Raw genomic sequence first — 22,618 nt, 5'->3', positions numbered from 1 at the left:
ATATGATACTTTATATATGTGTATATATATACACACACACACACATACTTATATACTGTATATAAGATAGATAACCAACAAGGATCTGCTGTATAGCATAGTGAACCCTATGCAATTTCCTGTAATAACTTATATGAGAAAAGAATCTTTTAAAAAATGAATCAATATATGTATATGTATAACTGAATCACTTTGCTCTACACCTGAAACTAATGCAATACTATAAATCAACTCTACCTCAATAAAAATTAAAATTAAAAAAACACTCAAAAAATGAAAAATATCCTCTTGATGGCAACAAAAGGTCAAATATTTCTTTAAAATTTAGGCTTTTTTAAAAGGGTTAAGCTAAAAGAAAAATTATAAAGTATATCCCTTATAAACAGTATTAAAATTTCTATACATCATTATCAAAAGATAATCAACCCAATAAAAATAGGCAGACTCTTCTAAAAAGAAGATATAAGAATGACTAATAGGCATATGAAAATGTGTTCAACATTATTAAGAATTGGAAAGATGAGAAGTTAAACCAAAATGAGGTACCACTTCATGTACTTTTATTATAGAATGGCAAAAATGTACTTCTATTATGGGATAATGTTTTTTTTTTTTTTCGGGAGAATATTTTTGACTTATTTACTTGAAAACCAAAGTTCAGAGAAGATAAGAGAATTTCGAGTCACAGAGTAAGTTCATTTAGAGTTTGAGGATTGGGACCGGGCAAGGAACCAAGGTTTTTCCCACAATGGGTACTTTAGAGACTGGTATTCCCCGATGTCTCAGCTGCTTCCAACAGGCAGCTCTGGGGATTGTGACAGACACGACACGTAGATAACTTCTCTTTTCCTGGGCTGCTCTGCAGTCTGGTTGACTAAGGATCTGGAATGGCCTGCCCTCCTTTCTCCTTCATCGGAGTAGATGAGGGTTCCCTGTCCCTTCCTTAAATAGAGGACAGGAGGCTGTCTTTTCATCTGGCCATCAAATATGGCTTCTCTACTTTTAACAAGTGAGAACTGAGGGCACAAGAGTCAAACCTCTGTCTTAATGTGAAGAAACGATGACCCTTCCTGGCCCACCTCAGGACAGACTGTAAGTCATTGGCCATACTTCCCCCTTCTCGGTCAGGTGAGGGAAACAGAGTGGTCTGCTGGAAATAGTTGCAGGAAACCTGTTTCTGGTACCAGTTGTAGTGTGGGTCTTCAGCAGTGCCGGGGTCCAGCCTCGGCAGGATCCAGGGGTACCCTCAGGATGAACAGCGTCAGCGAGAGAAAGAGGGAGAGAGAGACAGAGAGAGTGACCAGACGGGGTGTGCAGCAGAGTCCGGCAAATCTTTATTTTTTTACCGTAGCTTTTATATTCTAAGTTAGTACATTTTTAAGGGGAAGATAGTTTAATATTACATCAGCTTGTCCTTAATGAAACCAGGGTGTTTCCTGCAACTTCTTTGTGAGAGTCTTATACATTATCTTCTGGCCTTGGGGCCTATTGACATTTTATGACCTAGGTGAATGCAAAGCTGTTTTCCTGTAATCTATTCTTTAATGAACACAAAGGTCAGTCCTTTTGCAGAAGTTATCAGTTAAATTTATCTAAAAGGTTTATCACACAAAGACGCTGCAGCTCCGGTGAGGGAGCCCCTGTTTACCATTCCTGGTTAAAATGAACAATTCTAAACTCTTATTTTTCTAAATCTTTAACTATAACCACTTTTAGAATAATATTTTATGTTCTCTAATAGGGCTTCCTCACCCCCGAAGGGCCCTGTGCCTATTAGGGCCTTTATGTGATCAGGTTCTTTATGCTGTTTATGATTAAGGTGTTGTGAGCAGTCATGTGCATTAGTATGCATTTGCCAAGCAGGCTAGAATGCCAGCAAAGGGGTCTAAATTGAAACACTCCTTTCATCCTGGATAATCTTATAGGATACCACCATCCGGGGGACATATTGATTAAAGTTCTAAGTTGATTCTGTTTGGAGAGAGATCAGGGAAGGCCTTCTACCTGTGTCACAGAAATTAGGGAGTAGTCTAATATAGCAAGCATCAGAAAGACAGAGATCATCTTTAAGGTGAGCGCCGGGGCAGCTTTTCGAAATTCCTGAAGTCCTGATCTGCCTTGCTTGTCAGGTCTCCTCCTCATGACCTTGTCATGGGTGGGATCTCATGTGCTGGCTCCCAGCACAGCAGATTACAGCAACTTTTTAAGATTATATTATTTTCTCATTCATAAAATACAAGTTGTATTAGATGGCTTATTGGGCTTTAACATGTGCTCTTTCACTGTTCTTGCTCGTATATGAACATGTGTGTTTTGATTTTACAAAAATAGTTGTAAATATACATGCTGTTCTGAAATTTTACCTTTTAAAGTTGGTGATTATACAATTATTTTATTTATAATTATTACATATTATTGTATTATAAACATTAATTATTTTTATTTTATTTTATTCTTTATTAAGTTAAATATTGTTTGCTCCACTATTATTACTCAGTGAAAAAAACAAAGTAACATATAAAAAAACAAAAGCAAAGTCCAATTCAAAGCACACTTTTACATGGTAACTGACATGTTTCATGAGGATAGTTGAAATAGTTCAAAGGAGCCTCAGATATCTGACAGATGGATATTGACATCCATCTATAACTTTATAAAGAGTCTGATCCAAACTGTCTTTTTAAATGTGCAGTTATAAATCGAAGCTTTACCAAAACAAAACTGTCAAACCACTTTTATTTTTTTATACAGGGGTTCAGAGTACTTCCAACACAGCATTATTTTACTTTCTTGCTATTTATAATAACATTTATTTCATACAGAATTCCAGACACGGATAGAAGAAACCAGACGGGCACCTATGGATTTCTTCTCATGGGCCTCTCTGAGCACCCAGAGCAGCAGCCTCTCCTGTTCGGGCTCTTCCTGGGCATGTACCTGGTCACCGTCTGGGGGAACCTGCTCATCATCCTGGCCATTGGCTCTGACGTGCACCTCCACACCCCCATGTACCTCTTCCTGGCCAACCTGTCCTTCTCTGACATTGGTTTAATCTCTACGGTCATTCCCAAGATGCTCAATAATATTGGCTCAGGAAGTAAATGGATTTCTTATGGCGGGTGCCTGACACAACTCTATTTCTTTGGCCTCTTTGCAGATCTGGACAACTTTCTCCTGGCTGTGATGGCATTGGATCGCTACGTGGCCATCAGCCAACCTCTCCATTATGCCATTATCATGAACTCCCAACGCTGCGTCTTGTTGGTGGCTGGGTCATGGGTGGTCACTACCTTCCATGCCCTAGTGCACACCCTCCTGGTGACCAGGCTTTCCTTCTGTGGCCCCAATGTCATCCCCCACTTCTTCTGTGATCTGGTCCCACTCCTAAAGCTGGCCTGCTCCAGCACTTATGTCAATGACCTGGTGCTCATCCTTGTGGCAGGAACATTGTTGATTGGACCCTTCATCTGCATCCTTACATCTTACTTTTACATTGCGTTGGCTATCCTAAGAATCGATTCCCCAAAGGGTAAGCAAAAGGCCTTCTCCAACTGCACCTCGCACCTCTCTGTGGTCTCTCTGTTTTACACCACAGCTATTGGGGTCTATTTATGTCCTCCATCATCCCCTTCAGGTGGAAAGGACCGAGTCTTCTCAGTAATGTACACGGTGGTGACCCCTATGTTGAACCCCTTCATCTATAGCCTGAGAAACAGGGATATAAAGGGGGCACTGGGGAAAATACTCAGAAGAAACACGCTTAACACTCTTTCTTGGGACAGAAAGGTCCAAATCTCCAACACTCGGAGTTGAGGGTTGAAAAATGGTCTCCTAAGAGCCTAACCACTATAGTGCCCCTGAACCTGAGACTTCTCTTTCCTTCATATTTACATTTCAGGGAAGGGACCACTGACACCAGTAACCACTAATCATCCCTGTGAAGTGTCCATGCTCTGAGCAGTTTGCTACTCACTTCCAAAAAGGTTCTTGCTTATTTTTACTAGATGCCTACCTTTAGTCCACAGGTAGGGGGATTGTGGAAATGAAGTGAAAATGAACATGAAAGTGAAACTCTTATTTCACTGAAGTCACAAAGGAACTATGGAAGATATCTCTAGTCCAAGAATACAGGAGTGATTGTAATTAGTAGAATGAAATACAAAGGAAATAATCTGATACTTTATCTTAAACAAGCAGTGATCGATGGAAGAATAAGGATGGGGCTATAAGTTCTGGGTTCCAATTCTGGCTTTGAAATTATATATTGTGTGACAGCTGGATAATCACTTAACATTTCTTTTTTTTTTTTAGATTAAATTGACATGAATCAGCCAGAGATTTACATGTGTTCCCCATCCCGATCCCCCCTCCTGCCTCCCTCCCCATCCCATCCCTCTGGGTCTTCCCAGTGCACCAGCCCCAAGCACTAGTCTCATGCATCCAACCTGGGCTGGTGATTTGTTTCACCCTTGATAGTATACTTGTTTCAATGCTATTCTCTCAGAACATTCCACCCTCGCCTTCTCCCACAGAGTCCCAAAGTCTGTTCTGTACATCTGTGTCTCTTTTTCTGTTTTGCATATAGGGTTATCGTTACCATCTTTTTAAATTCCATATATATGTGTTAGTATGCTGTGTTGGTCTTTATCTTTCTGGCTTACTTCACTCTGTATAATGGGCTCCAGTTTCATCCATCTCATTAAAACTGAGTCAAATGAATTCTTTTTAATGACTGAGTAATATTCCATTGTGTATATATACCACAGCTTTCTTATCCATTCGTCTGCCAATGGACATCTAGGTTGCTTCCATGTCCTGGCTATTATAAACAGTGCTGCGATGAACACTGGGGTGCACATGTCTCTTTCCGATCTGGTTTCCTCAGTGTGTATTCCCAGGAGTGGGATCATTTAACATTTCTGAGCCTTGGTTTCCCTATTTGTAAAATAAAGTGATTACATTATATGAGTTGAAGCCCCTGCATACACGTTCCCCAGTTCTAATAATGTTTAGTGTTGTAGTAACAAGAACCCAAGACAACGTCAGAAGTTACAAGTCAGAACCAAAGCCACCACTTCACACTGTGTAACTTTAGGAACATTCTTTCTCTGAGTTCTGCTTTCAGGTGTATAGCAAAGTGATTCAGTTTTACTTATATACTTTTCTGATGCTTTCCCATTATAGGTTATTACAAAACATTGGATATAGTTCCCCGTACTATACAGTAAACTTCTATTAGTTATTTTATGCATAGTAGTTTGTATGTTAATCCCATAGTCCTAATTTATCCCTCCCCTTCTCACTTTGCCCATTGGTAACCATCAGTTTGTTTTCTATGTCTGTGAGTCTGTTTCTGTTTTGTATAAAGATTCGTTTGTATTACTTTTTAGATTCCACATATAAACGACATCATAAAATAGTTTTCTGTGCCTCTACCAAAGTGCTACTCCTCTCTTCCCCATAAGGGTAAAAATTATTCTTTGACTTTTTATGTCAATTACTTCCCTTCCTTGCTTTCTGTTCAATTTTTCCATATACATATGTGTGCTTAAACATTATAGTTTGGTTTTGCCCATTTTTATTTTTTTTAATTCTTCCAGTGCTATTGATGTATAATTGACATATAATGTTTGTGGAAGTTTAAGGTATAGAACTTGATGATTTGATAAACATCCATGGTGAAATCATGACTACAATAAAGGTCAGTTAATGCATCCATCACCTCACATAGTTATGTTCTATGTGTGTGGGTATGGGTGTTAGGAACATTTAGCATCTACACTGTTAACAACTTTTAAAGTATATGACACAGAATTGTTAACTACAGTCACCATACTGTTCATTATATACCCAGAACTTATTCGTCTTATAAATGGAAATGTATAGCATCTTCCCAAACTCTCCCCATTTTACCCACACCCTGGACATCACATATCTACTCTTTGTTTCTATGAGCTTGGTGTTTTTAGATTTCACACATAAGTGAGATCATACAGTATTTATCTTTTTCTGTCTGACTTATTTCATTTACCATCATGCCCTCCAAGTCCATCCATGTTGTCACAAATAGCAGAATTTTCTTCTTTTGTATAACTGAGCAATATTCCACTGCTTATATACACCACATTTTCTCTATCAACAGTCATTTAGGTTTTTTCATATTTTGACTATTGTGGATAATGTTGCAATGAACATGAGTGTAATTAATGTAGCTACTTAAAGGACTGAATGATATAAAAACATTTGAACACTTTAAACAGAATGCTTGGCACATAGTAAACTCTCAACATATATAACCTGTTATTATTGCTAACAATATGCATTCAGTTATGTCTGTGTCTATGTGAGTTTCAGATTTTTGAGAGCTGACAAATATGAGAGTTGACAAGAAATGTTCTGTTTCATGTTCTAAGGAAACTAATGATTTATGTTTCCAGAATGAACAGAGAGTGTAAGTAAAAGAGAAAATGTTTATTCGAGCTGGACATTGAGAATAATTAGGGTTGTAATTCAGGTCAAGAAGGAAAACCTGAGAAATTTTCATAATTAAAGCATAACTCCTGCAAATCAATAATAAAAGCACAGCAACCACATAGGAAAAAGGGGGCAACAATATAGTTGGAAATTTTTTTAAAAAGAAGAAACTAAAATGGTTGAAAAATATTTTTTAAATTCCTCCAGTAATACTTCCATCTAGCATTTCCATTTCTTGAAAAAATATGTACACAAAATGTCTGTAAAAGAATATCCATGCAGCTTTGCTTTTGTAATAACCATTCCTTCCCCCCAAAAAAGTAGATAGGTAAGTGGCATGATTAGGGAAATGTGCATTACTAATGGTACGTCTAATAATCTATTAAATGCTTTAAAAAATAATGAGGTAGATCCCATGGTGATATAGGAGGTCCATGATATATCTGAGAGAAACAAAGAAAGCTCCAGAACAAATGATTCCATTTTTGTAAAATCAAAATTCTATACACACACACACACACACACACGTATATAAATATGCATAGAGAGTGACAGATCATCAGCCCAGGTGGGATGCATGAGACAAGTGCTCGGGCCTGGTGCACTGGGAAGAACCAGAGGGATCGGGTAGAGAGGGAGGTGGGAGGGGGGATCGGGATGGGGAATACATGTAAATCCACAGCTGATTCATGTCAATATATGACCAAAACCACTACAATATTGTAAAGTAATTAGCCTCCAACTAATAAAAATAAATGGGAAAAAAAAAGTGTCTGAATGTGTACAGGTCAAAACTCTAACAGTGATTACCCCTGAAGAGAAATGGGAAAGATGAGAAACAGATTCTCACTTTTCATTTGATACGTGTTTCAGTGCTAAATATTTTTTCTGAATATATTTCCCTATTTATTTATTTATTTGGATGTGTTGGGCCTTAGTTGCAGTGTCCAGGCTCTTTGTTGCTTCTCTCTAGTTGTAACACGAGGGCTCAGCAGTTGTGGCACATGATTTACTTGCTTCACAGCCTGTGGAATCTTAGTTCCCTGACCAAGGATCAAAACCATGTTTCCTGCAATGGAAGGTGAATTTTTACCTACTGGACCACCAGGGAGGTCCCTAAATATTTTTTAAAATAAGTGTGTGTTACCTGAAAGAAATGTAAAACAAGAGGCTACATCTTCAAGGACTCAGGGCAAGGAGACACCAATCTATGCCCTGATCATACCTGGGCTTATCTGAGATTCCACCTTACAGTCGAATTTTGGAGCACAGATCAGAGAACTCCATGTCCAGGATGATCCCCTAAGTTCTGGCCTCCCCTCCTGGGATCAGCCAAGCTGCCAAGCCACAGTCACTAAAACTTATATTCCCACTAATATTGGAAGCGCTACTTTACAGGCCCCAGTCCCCAGAGAAGGCAGTGAGTTTGGACGATGACACACTTGGGACTATGAGGTGGTGGGAGCCATGGAATTCATGCAGAAGTGTGTAATAAAAAAACCTCCCAACGCCTTTCCCAGACATGCCTTCTTGCCCCTGCCAAGCAGAAGCACCGCCCAGTAGTCTTGGTCCTCAACCGTGTCAGCCCTTCCCTGCTGGGCAACTTGCTCTGTCTTCCCTGAGAGGACAGATCCGAGCTGCTGTCACAACAGGATGACACACGCCGCCTGAGGGATGATGGAAGTGCCAAGCCCAGCCCATTCCAGCCCAGAGGGGGTCCACAGTGAGGTGAGTGTCTGCTGAGGACTCCACGCTCACACAGCCCCTCCGACAATCCCTACACAGGCTCCCTGTAAATTCTGGAGGGAGGACCATCCTTCTCAAATTTGATCCTCCACACAGCGTGGTGTGTATTGCGACATTTGTCCTTGACTCCACAGGTCATCCTTTCCTTTCCCCTCACGGTGCCTCTTCCCTATGCCATCCTCAGGTATTCTGTGTCTTGATGGACTCTCTCCCCTCCCCTCATTAAAACAGAGCCACAAAAATGAAAGAAGGATTTACATAGTCAACAGTTTTTCCTTTTATGAACATTTTCTTGAGTGAAAAAAGAAACTATCTAATGGAATTCCAGAGACCTCAATCAGGTAGGGAGGGATTGTAGGTAATCAGCTTTGAATGACCCAAAAATCAGCCCCTGTTCGAGGCTGTCTACTTTGTCTTGCTTAACAACCAACCCAGATTTTTCTTTCCACATCTGGGCACTAATGTTCCAACAGAGAAACTCAGAGAACAGACTGTAATATCCAAATGCTTAGGTCTCTTTAGAATGAAATGCTTTATTATCACCAAAGTCCATGGATCAGACTGTCAGAAGTTATGGGAACCTTTGCTAGACAGAAACCAAGTTCCAAGTAGAAATGTAAAACAAACTTCTCACTGTTTCATAAGACTTGTTAAAGGACTTGTTATGTCCATAGCCTCCTCTGTTATTTTACGGAGCTTCTGCATGAAAAGCAGGTATTATTCATCCCATTTCCCAGATGAAGAAACTGAGGCCTTCCTAAGAATGGAGTGATTTTTTTCCCAAGATCTCAGAGTGTTCATGGAAGACCTGGGACTAAAGCCCAAATCTTTCAATTCCTGATGCCAGACCCATTCCTGCACCCCACCCTGCTTTTTCTTTAGCTATATCTTTCTCTATAAAAGCAAGACTTTTCACTAGTAGTTCCCCAGTCTTGGCTGCACAGCCCCATGCCTCACACCACATGTCAGGAGCTGACATGCTGCACTGTGGGTCAGACAGAATGACTTTTGCCAGCCAGAGAAGAGTGAGGACTCCAAGGTTCCAGGAAGCCCTCCGCCCCCACCTCTGGGGCTCTCTCTAGCTTCTGAGCAGCTACCACAGGAGCTATATGGACATTGCCCCAGGTACCAGCCATAGCCTGCTGACTCTCGAGTACAGCTCAGTCCCTTCTCCAGCCTTCCCATGTTTCCTAAGCCATGACTCAGGACCACTGATTCAATCAGGAGAGTTCAATTACAGTGACAGACTAACAAAAGGGACCCAAATGCAGGAAGAGAAAAAAACATAGGTGTAAATGAGTGAAGTGGGGTAGAGAGAGCCTTGCTTTTGAGTGAAACAGATCTATAATCAACCTGACTCCAGCCCTATGCCCTGTGTCCCTGGGAAAGCAAATTCATCCCCCAGCCCTTATTTTCCTGATCTGAAAGTAGGAACAATAATATCTACTCTCAAGTTCAATGAGGATTAAACTAGGAAAAAATAGTGTAGACATTTATCACTGGCCAAGTGCACAAGACAGCACAGTGGGAAAGGAAGGAACAAAGAGGAAAGTGGGAACTGGAATGGGAAGAGGACATTTAAGAGCTGGCACAGCCCAGGGTTAAGTGCATAGACATTGAGGTCAGCTAGAACTGAATTCAAATATCAATTCTACCACTTATTAACTCAACGTCTTTGAGCATTTCACAGAATTCCTCTGAGTTTCAATTGATCATAGACTTGCTGTGATCACCAGATGAGCAACACACATATAAAGCTCTCAGAACACTTCCTCATTTATAGTTAGTGCTCAGTCAATGTGGCTACAACTTGCAGTTCTCATTCATCATCATATCCTATTGAAATCAATTCAGGATGGTTCAATGGCATATTACAAATTTCCATATTTTTGTCATTGAAACATCTAAAGTTTACTCTCTTGAGTGCTTCCATGGTGACATCCTTTAATTTGGGATGTGAAAGCAGATAGACCAGGAGTGATGAATAAATCCATTTTCATGGGGCAGAAGCTTGGGCAATGAAAGGGCACTGTGATAGAGCCTTACACATATGAGCACTCAAGGTGTCCAGACACAAATATGAAGTCCAGTCGAACCACTTAACACTGAGTGATGCTGAGCAAATTGTTTTACCTCTCTAAGCCTTGGTTTACTCATCTGTGAGATGAGGATGACTGATGTGACTAGAAGTATGTTGGGATTACTATATGTTACATGTGATAAAGCATGTGAAAGTGCCTTCCACCAGGCAGCTCTTAACTCTTTGCACTTTTTCTCCCAACAACTGAACTATGAAATTTAAAAATTCTTGGGCTAGCCATGGACACAGCTAGCTTGTGGACTGCCAACTTTGATCTCCACCCAAAAAGCTATGAATGATGGCCAGACCAAATCATTATGTTTACCCTGTGATGAGAGTCCAGACTCATAGAATTTTGCTCAGTTCTGGAAACCACACTTTAAAGACAGTGACAGAGACTTCCCTGGTGATCCAGTGGCTAGACTCTCCACTCCCAATGCAGGGGACCCAGGTTCAATCCCTGGTCAGGAAACTATATCCTACATGCCACAACCAAGACCTGGCATAGTCAAATAAATAAATGAATATTTAAAAAAACACAAGGTGACAAAGCAGAGTAGGTTCACAGTAGAGGGACCCGGTTGACAGCACACTGTCCTCCTAGAAAAATCCATTGACTCAGCACAGAAAAAGTCTGAAAAGTTGATCAGAATAATTGTCACCATTTACTGAACACTTGCCAAGGACCAGAAAGTATCATTTAATCCTCAGAGCAACTTTATGAGTAATGTGCTATTACCATTCCCCCACATTTTACAAATGAGAAGAGCTGACTCATAGAGGGTAAGCAAATTCCTCTAGGTCATAGAACAATTAAATGGAAGAGCCAGGTTCTAGTCTAGTATCTGGGCTTTAAAACCCACCATGCAGTGCTTCCTCTGTTAATTCATGTTTAGATTTCTTGAGGACTTTTTATGTCAAAGAATAATTAACTTGTTCTTTGAGATTCCAGAGGACTAAACGCTGTGCAAGTAATATGACAGAAGTTAGTGTCACATACTAACAAAAATTAACTTAAATGGTGTGCTGAGAAGTAGATTAGGTCTCCTTCGATATCTCTCCTTTTTTTATTTTTTTGAGAGCAAAGAACTGGAAGCGCCCTGATCTCAAAATAGACTTGCTATCGAGTCCAAAAAGCCATTCATTTTCTTAATATTGCTGACTATTGCTTCTTTAGTTTATTTGAAGTTTTTATTTCCTGAGTCAATACATCTAATAAGATTTGTGATGGATGAAAGTAAGTCTTTTCTTTGGTAAGTGGGAGACAGGATAATGCATGAGGTGATATCTTGAAAACAAAATGATTTTAGTAAAAAGAATAAGTTGAAAATCTAGAAATTGATTCTCCTAAAACCATGTCTATGTACTCTGAGAAGTTTGTGGGTACTGCCAAGGGTACACATTACCCAAAATAGACACTACTTAACCAAATGCCCTTTGAAATCTCTTTTAACAAGGTTATGTAGCCCATTAGCAAGTTTTATTGCTGTAAATTAGATGTCTTAGTTTTAATTTGGGAAGTCGTATTATATTTTGTCACTAGCATACTCTGGAGTCAGACAAATATGACTTTAAGTTCTGATTTTGCCCTTCATGAGTTTAAACATTCTATGCCTCCATTTTCTGGTTTGTAAAACTGGAATAATAATGAATATGATAATAATAATAATAATATTTGCCTCATGGGGTTATTGTAAGAATCAAATATGATAATTAGCAAGGCCTTGATTCAAAGTAAGTGCTCTATAAATGTTATCTATGATGATAGTGATGATGCTACTGATAATGAAATATCCATAGTTCATTATTTTGGAAAATAATTAAGCACTTGATCCTGTCATCAATACCAAGTCATCCCATGTGCAGTTTACCCTGGAGCACAAAACTAAAAGTAACTAAACAGACTGCTCAGATATCAAGGTCTATAAAAATAATTCTTTTTGGAAAATAGTATATAAGCTCCTTTAAAAATTAAAAATCCTATATCATCCAGCTATTCCACTTCTGGATATTTATCCAAAGAAAACAAAAACCCTAATTCTAAAAGATATATGCAGCCTCCAGGTTCATTGCAACTTTATTTGCAGTTGCCAAGACATGGAAACAACTTGGTGTCCATCATTGGGCAAATAGATAAAGAAGGCATAAACATATACACAATGGAATACTATGCAGCCATAAAAAAGAAAGAAATCCTGCCATTTGCAACAACATGATTGAAGCTTGAGGGTATTATGATAAGTGAAACAAGTCAGAGAGAGAAAGACAAATGCTCTATGATCTCACTTATACATTGAATTAAAGAAAAAACAAGCTCACAGAAAAAAGGTTGGAAGCAGGGGAGTGAGGGGATGGACAAGATGGGTGAAAGGGATTCAAAGGCTCAAACTTCCAGTTAATAAAATAAATAAGTAATAGGCATGTAATATACAGCTTGGTGACTACAGTTAATAACATCATATTGCATATTTGAGAGTTGCTAAGAGAATAAATCTTAAAAGCCCTCATCATAAGAAAAAACAAATTTTGTAACTATGTATGGGGATGGATAATAACTAGACTTATTGTGGTGATCATTTTATAATGCATGCACTTATTGAACCACTATATTATACACCTGAAACTAATATAAAGCTACATATCAATCACATCTCAATAAAAAATAATAATAATCCTGTTTGTTTAATGGTAATAGATGGACAATACCACCTGGACCAGTGTGTCCCATTTTGTTCTCTTGGGCATTTCTACCCACCAGGAAGAGCAGATCCTGCTCTTTCTTCTTTTTCTGCTCATGTACCCCATCAACATTTCTGGCAACTCTGTCATCATCATCCTGGTTATCTCTACTCCACGCCTCCAAATGCCCATGTACATCTTTCTCAGCAATTTGGCTTTGGCAGACATCTGCTTCACCTCCACCACGGTCCCCAAGATGCTGCAGAACATTTTCTCCTCTACCAAGGCCATTTCCTACATGGGTTGCTAAACCCAGACTTATTTCTTCATTTGCTTTGCAGCCATGGAGAACTTCCTCCTGGCTGTGATGGCCTATGACAGATACATCGCCATCTGCCACCCTTTCTGCTACCATATGATTCTGAACAGGAAGCTGTGTTCACACTTGGTGGTCATGTGCCACATCCTCTCCCATCTTCATGCCCTGCTGCACACCTTTCTCATGGGCCGACTGATCTTCTGTGCAGATAACAGGATCCCCCACTTCTTCTGTGACCTCTACCCTCTGATGAAGATCTCCTGCTCCAGCACCCACCTCAATACCTTGATGATTCACAGGGAAGGAGTCATTGTCATCAATGGAGCTCTGGCCGTCATCATGGCCTCCTATGCCTGCATCATCTCAGCAGTCCTCCGGAGCCCCTCAGCCAAAGGCAAGCGGAGAGCCTTTCCTACCTGTGGCTCCCACCTCACTGTGGTGGCTATATTCTATGGTACCCTCACATGGGTCTACTTCCGGCCCCTTACCAGCTATTCAGTGGCCGGGGGTCGTATCCTGACTGTCATATACACAGTAGTGACCCCCATGTTGAACCCCTTCATTTATAGCCTAAGGAACAAGGATGTCAAGGGAGCCTTCAGGAACTGGATGAACAGGATCTGGACTTCTTCATTTAGATAAAGCCCCAAAACACAGTTTCAAGTTTTATCTATGATTCTGGAGAAAGATTTTTGTCCCTCGAGTATCTGTTTCCTTTAGAACTTCCCAGAAATATCAGGTATGTATCACAGTTTTCTCATTGGATATTGCCCAGAGATATTTCTTAAACCCGAAGTACGTGGAGCTATGTATTTAGTGTAAATCGGTGACAAGATTTTAATTACAGCTGAAGGTGTTCTGTGGGCCTGATATTTGACACCAGGATTGTAACTTTCAGAGTTCTTAGATGCAGGCAACAGAAACTAATTCTGGTTATTCATGAAGGAAACAAGTTTATTGAAAGCATATGTGAAACTCATGAATTTCCAAGAAGGCTAAGCCAACATGTTCAGCAAAATGGACAAGAATAAGAAAGGTCATATAGGCAAAACCATAGTCAAAATCATATCCCAGAACTGGTATGATGAGGTCACCACTGTAGCTAGGGTCTGTTCACTGCCACTTGAATCCCCACCAACACTACTGGAAATAGTCACTGGGCATAGCCTGTAGGGGCCTGAAAACCAGACGTGATCACTTCCAGAAAGAGCACTCACTTCTTATTCTCTGCATCAACACCTCTAGATTCAAAATAAAGTGGTGCATCTGATTGGCCAAGTCTTGGTCACTCACCTAAGCTCTAATTCCTGAGGGAACTGGAAGAACAATACTGCTACTTTTATATTCCATAAAAATAAAGGAGGTTCTGCCTCCCACCAAGACAAAGGAAATGGGGGAACTCCTCCAGAATAGGAAGAGGGACAAAATGACAAATGTCCACCATGGGGCTCAGAGTTACAGATGCTTCAGAATCGATCACCTGTCACAGCTCTCCAACTTGCACTTCCTTGACCTTGATGAGCTGCATTATTCTGGGATTACTTAACTTCTTTCTGTCTCAGGATCCTCCTAATCTTTTCTATAGTTGAAATGTGGAATTAGTCTATTACTATGTACTTGCTGTGATCCATGAAGGGGTTTCATACTGATCATGGGGTTCTTAAGGCAAGAATATTGGAGTGGTTTGCCATTCCCTTCTCCAGTGGACCACATTTTGTCAGAATTCTCCACTATGACCCGTCCATCTTGGGTGGCCCTACATGGCATGACTAACTCAGTGAAGCTTCACTGAGTTATGAAAAGCCCTTTGCCACAAGGCTTATGATACCACTCTAATGGCAGAAAGTGAAGAAGAAATAAGAGACTCTTGATGAAAGTGAAAATGGAACATGAAGAGCCTGGCTTAAACCTCAACATTCAAAAAACAAAGATCATGGCATCTGGTCCCATCACTTCATGGCAAATAGATGGGGAAACAGTGGAAACAGTGACAGATTTTATTTTCCTGGGCTCCAAAGTCACGGCAGATGGTGACTGCAGCCATGAAATTAAAAGATGCTTGTTCCTTGGAAGGAAAGTTATGACAAACCTAGACAGCATGTTAAAAAGCAAAGACATCATTTTGCTGACACAGGTCCATATAGTCAAAGTTATGTTTTTTCCAGTAGCCATATACAGATGTGAGAGGTGGAATATAAAGAAGGCTGAGTGCTTAAAAATTGATGCTTTTGACTTGTGGTGTTGGAGAAGACTCTTGAGAGTCCCTTGGAACACAAGGAGATCAAGTCAGTCAATCCTAAAGGAAATCAGTCCTGAATATTCACTGGAAGGACTGAGGCTGAAGCTGAAGTTCCAACACTTTGGCCACCTGATGAGAAGATCAACTCATTGGAAAAGACTCTGATGCTGAGAAAGATTGAAGGCAGGAGGAGAAAGGGGTGACAGAGGATGAGATGAATGGATGGCACCACTGACTCAATGGACATGAGTTTGAGCAAACTCTGGGAGATAGTGAAGGACAGGGAAGCCTGGTGTGCTGCAGTCCATGGGATTGCAAAGAGTCAGACATGACTTAGCAACTGAACAGCAACAATGTATTTGCTGACCAATCAGTGCTGGACATGGGCAACAGGTCCAAAATCCAAGATGTCTACCAATATGTTGATTATTGGGCTTCTCGGATGGTCCAATGGTTAAGACTCTGTGCTCCAAAGGCAGGGGGCCAGGGTTCAAACCCTGGTTGGGGAATTAAGAACCCACATGATGTATGGTGTGGTCAACAGTCATGTTGATTCTTCAGTTTTGTGGGTATAGGATCAAAAGGGAAAGTGAAAGTGGCCTCCCAGGACATGAAGCAGATGTCACAAGTACAAGTCAATTTAGTCCATCTGTCATAAAGTTTCTATTATGGCATACGGATTGCTATAGTCACAAAGTCAAGAAGGAAATAAAATTGTAATAATTTTTGTGTAATGAGCTAGAAGAAGGGTTTCTTATAACATATATGTATATAACGCTTGGTCAAAATTTACACCACTGAAATGAGTTTGAGAAGCTATACTGCCAAAGTCTTTACACCGGGATAATAAATCTTCCAAGGTAATGGGAGCCATCAGTTCAGTTCAGTCACTCAGTCGTGCCCAACTCTTTGTGACCCATGGACTGTAGCACACCAGGCTTCCCTGTCCATCACCAACTCCCAGAGCTTGCTCAAACTCATGTCCATCAAGTCAGAGATGCCATCCAATCATCTCATCCACTGTCATCCCCTTCTCCTGCCTTCAGTCTTTCCCAGCATCAGAGTTTTTTCCAATGAGTCAGTCCTTCACATCAGGCAGTCAAAATTTTTGAGCTTCAGGTTCAACATCAGTCCTTCCAATGAATATTCAGGACTGATTTTCTTTAAGATGGACTGGTTGGATCTCCTTGCAGTCCAAGGGACTCTCAAGAGTCTTCTCCAACACCATAGTTCAAAAGCATCAATTCTTGGGCACTCAGCTTTCTTTGTGGTCCAACCCTCACATCCATACATGACTACTGGAAAAAACCATAGCTTTGATTATATGGACCTTTGTTGGCAAAGTAATGCTTCTGTTGTTTAATATGCTGTCTAGGTTGGCCATAACTTTTCTTCCAAGGAGCAAGTATCTTTTAACTTCATGGCTGCAGTTACTATCTGCAGTGATTTTGAGAGCCATGGCACTTATAAAATGATAAGAAAAGATAAAGCCAACTTGTGGTTAGTTAGCTAACCTTTGCCAGTAAGTATCTTATATGCCAAAAAATTTTTTTCTGGATTCCATTTCCTGCCTCCAAGTCCCACCTTCCTCCTTCTCTGTCTTTAGGTGGCAGTTTCGTTACTAATCTTCATTCTTTACCCATGGATTAGCCTCACTTTTTTCTTTCATCCTCACTTCTTAGCACTCTAGCTTCTTCCAAGAATCCTCCCTGCTCCCATGGGAAGAATTTTCTTAAGGTGAAGAAATGATCAAGAGAGTAAATTAAACAATGTTTTTGAAGAAATGGATAGAATTGGGCAATTCCATCAAAGATTTTGTATTTAGATATCTTCCTATTCTAGGAGTTTACCACACAGAATGAGCATATGTAATGAATAAACATATATTTTATGTGTAAATACACACATATATTTTAGGTTCAGTATATTATTGTCTATGATAGTGAAAAATTAGAAAAAATCATCATGCATACTAATGGAATTTTTGGTTCATCATGTCCAGTGTTGTTGTTCAGTCGATAAGTCATGTCCGACTCTTTGTGACCCCATGGACTGTAGCAAACCAGGCTTCCCTGTCCTTCGCTATCTCCCAGAGTTTGTTCAAATTCATTTCCACTGAGTCGGTGATGCCATCCAACCATCTCATCCTCTGTCACCTGCTTCTCCTCCTGCTCTCAATCTTTCCTAGCATCAGGGTCTTTTCCAATGGGTTGGCTCTTCACATCAGGTGTCCAAAGTAATGGAGCTCCAGCTTCAGTATCCATTCTTCCAATGAATATTGGGGCTTACCTCATGACCCAGATGGTAAAGAATCTGCCTGTAATGCAGGGGACCTGGGTTCGATCTCTTGGTTGGGAAGATCGCCTGGAGAAGGGAATAACTACCCACTCCAGTATTCTTGCCTGGAGAATTCCATGGACAGAGGAACCTGGTGGGCTACAGCCCATGGGGTCGCAAAGAGTCAGACACGACTGAGCATCTAACAGTAACACTATCATGTTTAGTAGTTAGATAGTATCTATCTGTTCTTCCTTCCCTTCATATCCTTGCCATGGCTTCACTGAGAACAGAATACACATCTCCATACCTTTGACTTTGGACTTGTTTTAGCCCACAGTTTATGAATAGGGATAACAAATGCTGCTTCAGATAAAGAGCTTTGAATGGGTTTAGAAGATTTGGTTTGCCCTCTTGAGCTCTGGTCTTCATCATAAGAAGAAAAACTCACCCTGTGTAGTTAGGGTCACTTAGCTTGGATCTCAGGATAAGAAATAAATTGAACAGACCTGAACTTGACCTGGGGTCTAAAGCATGGTTGGCCCTTTCAGCCTCCAGACTTTTGACTGGGAAATAAAAGCCTGTTGTTATAAGCCACTGAGGTTTAGGATTGTTTCTTATTCAGGACTTTGCAGGAAATCCAAACTAATTCAACACACATACTATGAATTGCTGTGCAGTCAATACAAAGAGTGAGGCAGATTAATTTCTGGCCTTTCTCTCCTTTCATCAAGTCTTTGGATACATACAGATATGCAAACCCTTATCTAGCCATTCTTTGTCCTTTTCTCCCATCATTTCTTCATGTTTATGCTATTAATAATAAGTAATAATAATAATGATAGAAAATCCATATGTGGTAGTTAATGTGGACTGGTCATTTTTATGGTGTTTTACATACATTGTCCTAATCAAATCCTTATGAACCCTAAACCTTAATTATACATACTATTTCTCTCTTTATAAATGGATAGCTGAGGCAGAGAGTAATTGAATAATTGCCAAAGATCATACATATTTAAACCCTGTGTTTTTCTTTTTGTGATGCAAGAGCCTGACTTGAGTTTTGATTGAGGAAACATGCATTTCAAAGGCTACCTGACACATTGCCAGCCACACCCGCCTCCTTGGTTTAAAGATCTTGGTTGATTTAGATTAACTGTTTGTTTGGGCCACTTGATTTTATTCTTCCTGTGGTTGAAATTCCCACTCTTGGGTTTTAAATCCATCCACAAACAGTGAACCTTGAAGATGAATCTCGTATCTTCATTCCCAATAAAAGCAGAACTCCAAGCCCACACTCTGCCTCTATCAACAACCTCACTGGGTGGCCCAAGATGTGCTTGTACTTTCCAGGACCTGTGAGTAATAAACATTTTCTCCCCCCACATTTCCCCAAAGAGCTGCTGAGGGTGCCTTACAATCATAGTGAGAATCACAAGCGCCTGACCAGCTCACTGGTTATCATAGGCACAGAACAATCACACAGCAAGTGAGGACAGAGCTGGGATACAAATCCAGTCTGTCTCCAAAATCCATTCCCTTAACTGCTTACACTATACTACCTTCGACCAAGCCCTAGCATTTTCCCTTGGGTTTTTGAACTCTCTTTCATTCTGACTTCTTTAAGGAAAATAATTTCTGGGAGATCCTATGTTTGCACAAAAGAACTCCTTGATTCTATTGTTTCAGTGTAATTGTGGATAATACCTCCTTCATCTCTGAGGGATGTGTATCTTTACAACAACAGCAATCTATCTGAAAAGAAAAACAAGAAAACAATCCCACTTGTAATAACAATAAAAAGAACCAGCTACTTAGGAATAAATTTAACCAAGAAGCTGAAAAATCTGTACAGTAAAACCATAAATTCATTGATGAAAGAAAGCAGACACAAATCAAAGGAACAACCTCATGTGCATGAATTGGAAGAATGAATATTGTTAAAACATCCATGCTACCTAAAGGGTTCAGGAGCTGTGCTGCCATTCCCTGTTTGCCCGGGAACCAGGTTGGAAGTTGCTTGAGAGAGCTTCCTGAAAAGCCTTCGCAGGGCACCCTTCACCTCCTGGTTTCTCAGGCTGTAGATCAGTGGGTTTAGCATAGGGGTAACAACTGTGTAAAAGATGGCCACCTGACGCTCCTGGTCCAAGTCGTAGCTGGAAGACGGTCGGAGGTACACGCAGATCACAGAGCCATACAGGAGCAGCACAACCAGGATGTGGGAGCTACAGGTGGACAGGGCTTTACGCAGGGCAGCAACTGAGTGCATGTGGGCTATGGCCACACCAATGCGGACATAGGAACCTAAAATAAAGAAGAAGGGGCTCACCACCACGGCTACCCCCTCGGTAAATATTAACATCTCACTGACCACTGGCCGGGTGCAGGAGAGCTTCAGCAAGGGTGTGATGTCACAGAAGAAGTGGGTGACCTGGTTGCCACAGAAAGTTAAGCGGGTGACCAACACACTGTAAAGGAGGCTGTTGAGGCTGACGACCACCCACGAGGTCAACGTTATGCGTAGGCAGAGGCGATGGCTGATGATGGCAGAGTATCTTAAGGGGTCACAGATAGCCACATAGCGGTCATAGGCCATGGCCGCCAACAAGTGGCCTTCCATGCTGCCCACAGCCATAAAAAAGAAGAGCTGGAGCATGCAACAGTTAAAGGAGATGGTTCTGTTCACAGACAGTGTGTGCGTCAGCATCTGGGGGACAGTGATGGTTGTCAGAGAGATGTCAATGAAGGAAAGCTGGCTGAGCAGGAAGTACATGGGGGTCTGAAGCTTGGGGTCTGAGAGGGCAGCAATCATTAGCAGAGCATTGCCCATAACTGCCACCAGGTACATGGGAAGGACGATCCCAAAAATAACTGGCTGCATCTCTGGCCAGCTGGACAGGCCCAGTAAAACAAATTCTGTTACCTCTGTCCTGTTTCTCGTGGCCATAAGACTCAATCCGCATCACCCATGAAGAGCAAGTGTTGAAATAAGGCTGAAATTTACTCAGAGATAGCTTGCAGGAAACATCTTTTCTTGCACAGGTGTCTCTAGTTTTCCAAAATGAAATTTTTTTTCCCTTTAATTTCTTTCCCAGGCCATTATTTTTGTACTCATCCACTCACCTACCCATTCTTTAGTATATTTCAGGTTCATGTATTGACCACTTACAATCTCTCACTTTGATTAATACTAGTGACAACAGGATAACTCACACACAGTCCTGGATTTTTTGAACTTCACTGTATAACAAGTAAGTCATCACTGAACATATAATGTCTTTTGTGCTTCCTGTGTACATTCTATATATCAGTCATTTGATTCTCACAACAGTCACTCATGGTAGAAACTGCTTTCAACCTTTTACTACAGGTGAGAAAGCTAAAGCAAAAAGAATACGCCAGTGAAGATCTTATGTGGTCTGAGCAACAAAACCTGGACTTAACCCTGTACAATAAGTCCCTTATATACAAACAAGTTTTGTTTCAAGAATGCACTCATAAGGTCAACAAAGTTAGCCTAGATACCCACCTAACACAGTTGGCTACATAACACTGTACTGCAATATGTTGATAATACATTAAAAAATAAGAAAACACAAAAAATAAAGAAAACATATTAAATCTTACAATACAGGGCCTTAAAAAATGTGGTAGTACAGTACAACAGCTGGCGTACAAGGGCTGGCATCAACTGATTAGGCAAGAAGAGGTTCTGGCTTAAGGAGGCAGACGAGGTGGGAGATGAAGAACTGAAGGATCATCAGCAACAGGAGATGGAGGGCAAGCTGCAATTTCACTCACACCTGATGTTGATGGCACAAGTTGCGGTTCCTTGCTAGAACCAAATGCACATTTGCATCTTTGAAAGTTCACAGCTTGAAGGTTCATATGCAGGGAACTTACTGTGCAGTTTTACCAGCCTCAACCATCACACTTCATCATTTCTCAAAGTTGGAAGTAAAAGGGAAAGATCCTCAGACTCTGGCCAGATATCTGAGTCTCTACGTCTTTGCTGGGGCACTGAAGTGAAGATCTGGTCCTAGCTTTGCATGTCCAGAAACTCAACTTTTTTCTTTTTTTTCATAAGAGAGCTCTTGTTTCATTAAGTCAAATGAATTTACCTGGGATGAGACTAACAATGATAAATATAATTGTTGATTTTATTAGTGATTTATTTTCGAGGAATAATGTAATTTGCTAGTGGATGAGATTCTTGTGATTTTTCAGCTCAGGTTTTCCCTATAGATAAAATTAGGCAGTTCATCAAAGAGGTAACATTTTGAGGTTTTGGGGGTAACGATATGTTTATATATTTTCAGCATTTTCTCATGAATGTGAGTAAAATAATTTTAAAATAGTAGAGTGCAAGAGAACATATACTAAAAAGCAGAGGTCTCTTACCCTACGTTTACATACCTCTGTGTTTAGTTTGACCTCTTCTGGTGATTCACACCTCTCTGCTTCTATATACTTACTTATATATTATGTGCCAGTTTTTATCAATTAAAGATTATCTTTTGGCTCTTTATCCTGAAAGATAAAGTTTTATCTTATTTACATTATTACCACTCTTCCTTCTTTTCCTTAATTTTTTGGTGATATTTTAGCTCTTCAATTAGTCAATTTTCTGCTTTTAAATGATTTGCTTCAATATATAGTGCATCAACTTCAGACTGCACTTATCTTCCTCACCTCTGCACCACTACCCCTGCCAAACTTTGGAAAGCTATATCTTGATTTGCATATTGTCAAGATTGAAAACATACAAATCATGAATTGTAGTCATAGTTAAGTCTTCCAA

General features: G+C 40.3%; 3 protein-coding genes across 3 annotated transcripts; 2 read left to right on the top strand and 1 right to left on the bottom strand.

The window, feature by feature from the left end:
- The first annotated feature begins 881 nt into the window (after positions 1 to 881).
- On the top strand, positions 882 to 7,017 carry LOC133065427 (olfactory receptor 1361-like). Its single transcript, XM_061156190.1, has 2 exons — positions 882 to 1,092; positions 2,823 to 7,017. Exons 1-2 carry the CDS (start codon positions 1,061 to 1,063, stop codon positions 3,811 to 3,813), a joined length of 1,023 nt encoding a protein of 340 aa, XP_061012173.1. The 5' UTR covers positions 882 to 1,060; the 3' UTR covers positions 3,814 to 7,017.
- A 5,978-nt stretch (positions 7,018 to 12,995) lies between these two features.
- LOC133065426 (olfactory receptor 1Q1-like) lies at positions 12,996 to 13,940 on the top strand. Its single transcript, XM_061156189.1, is given in 1 exon segment — positions 12,996 to 13,940. A coding segment is annotated over 1 exon segment (945 nt).
- A 5,831-nt stretch (positions 13,941 to 19,771) lies between these two features.
- On the bottom strand, positions 19,772 to 20,764 carry LOC133065266 (olfactory receptor 1361-like). Its single transcript, XM_061156084.1, has one exon. The coding sequence runs from the start codon at positions 20,762 to 20,764 to the stop codon at positions 19,772 to 19,774; it is 993 nt and encodes a 330-aa protein (XP_061012067.1).
- Positions 20,765 to 22,618: the final 1,854 nt, after the last annotated feature.

The sequence above is a fragment of the Dama dama genome, chromosome 11 (assembly GCF_033118175.1).
Source record: "Dama dama isolate Ldn47 chromosome 11, ASM3311817v1, whole genome shotgun sequence".
In the NCBI taxonomy this organism is placed as follows: Eukaryota; Metazoa; Chordata; class Mammalia; order Artiodactyla; family Cervidae; genus Dama; species Dama dama.
Note: the sequence above shows the minus strand (reverse complement) of the source record. Positions and strands in the feature narration are given on the sequence as shown.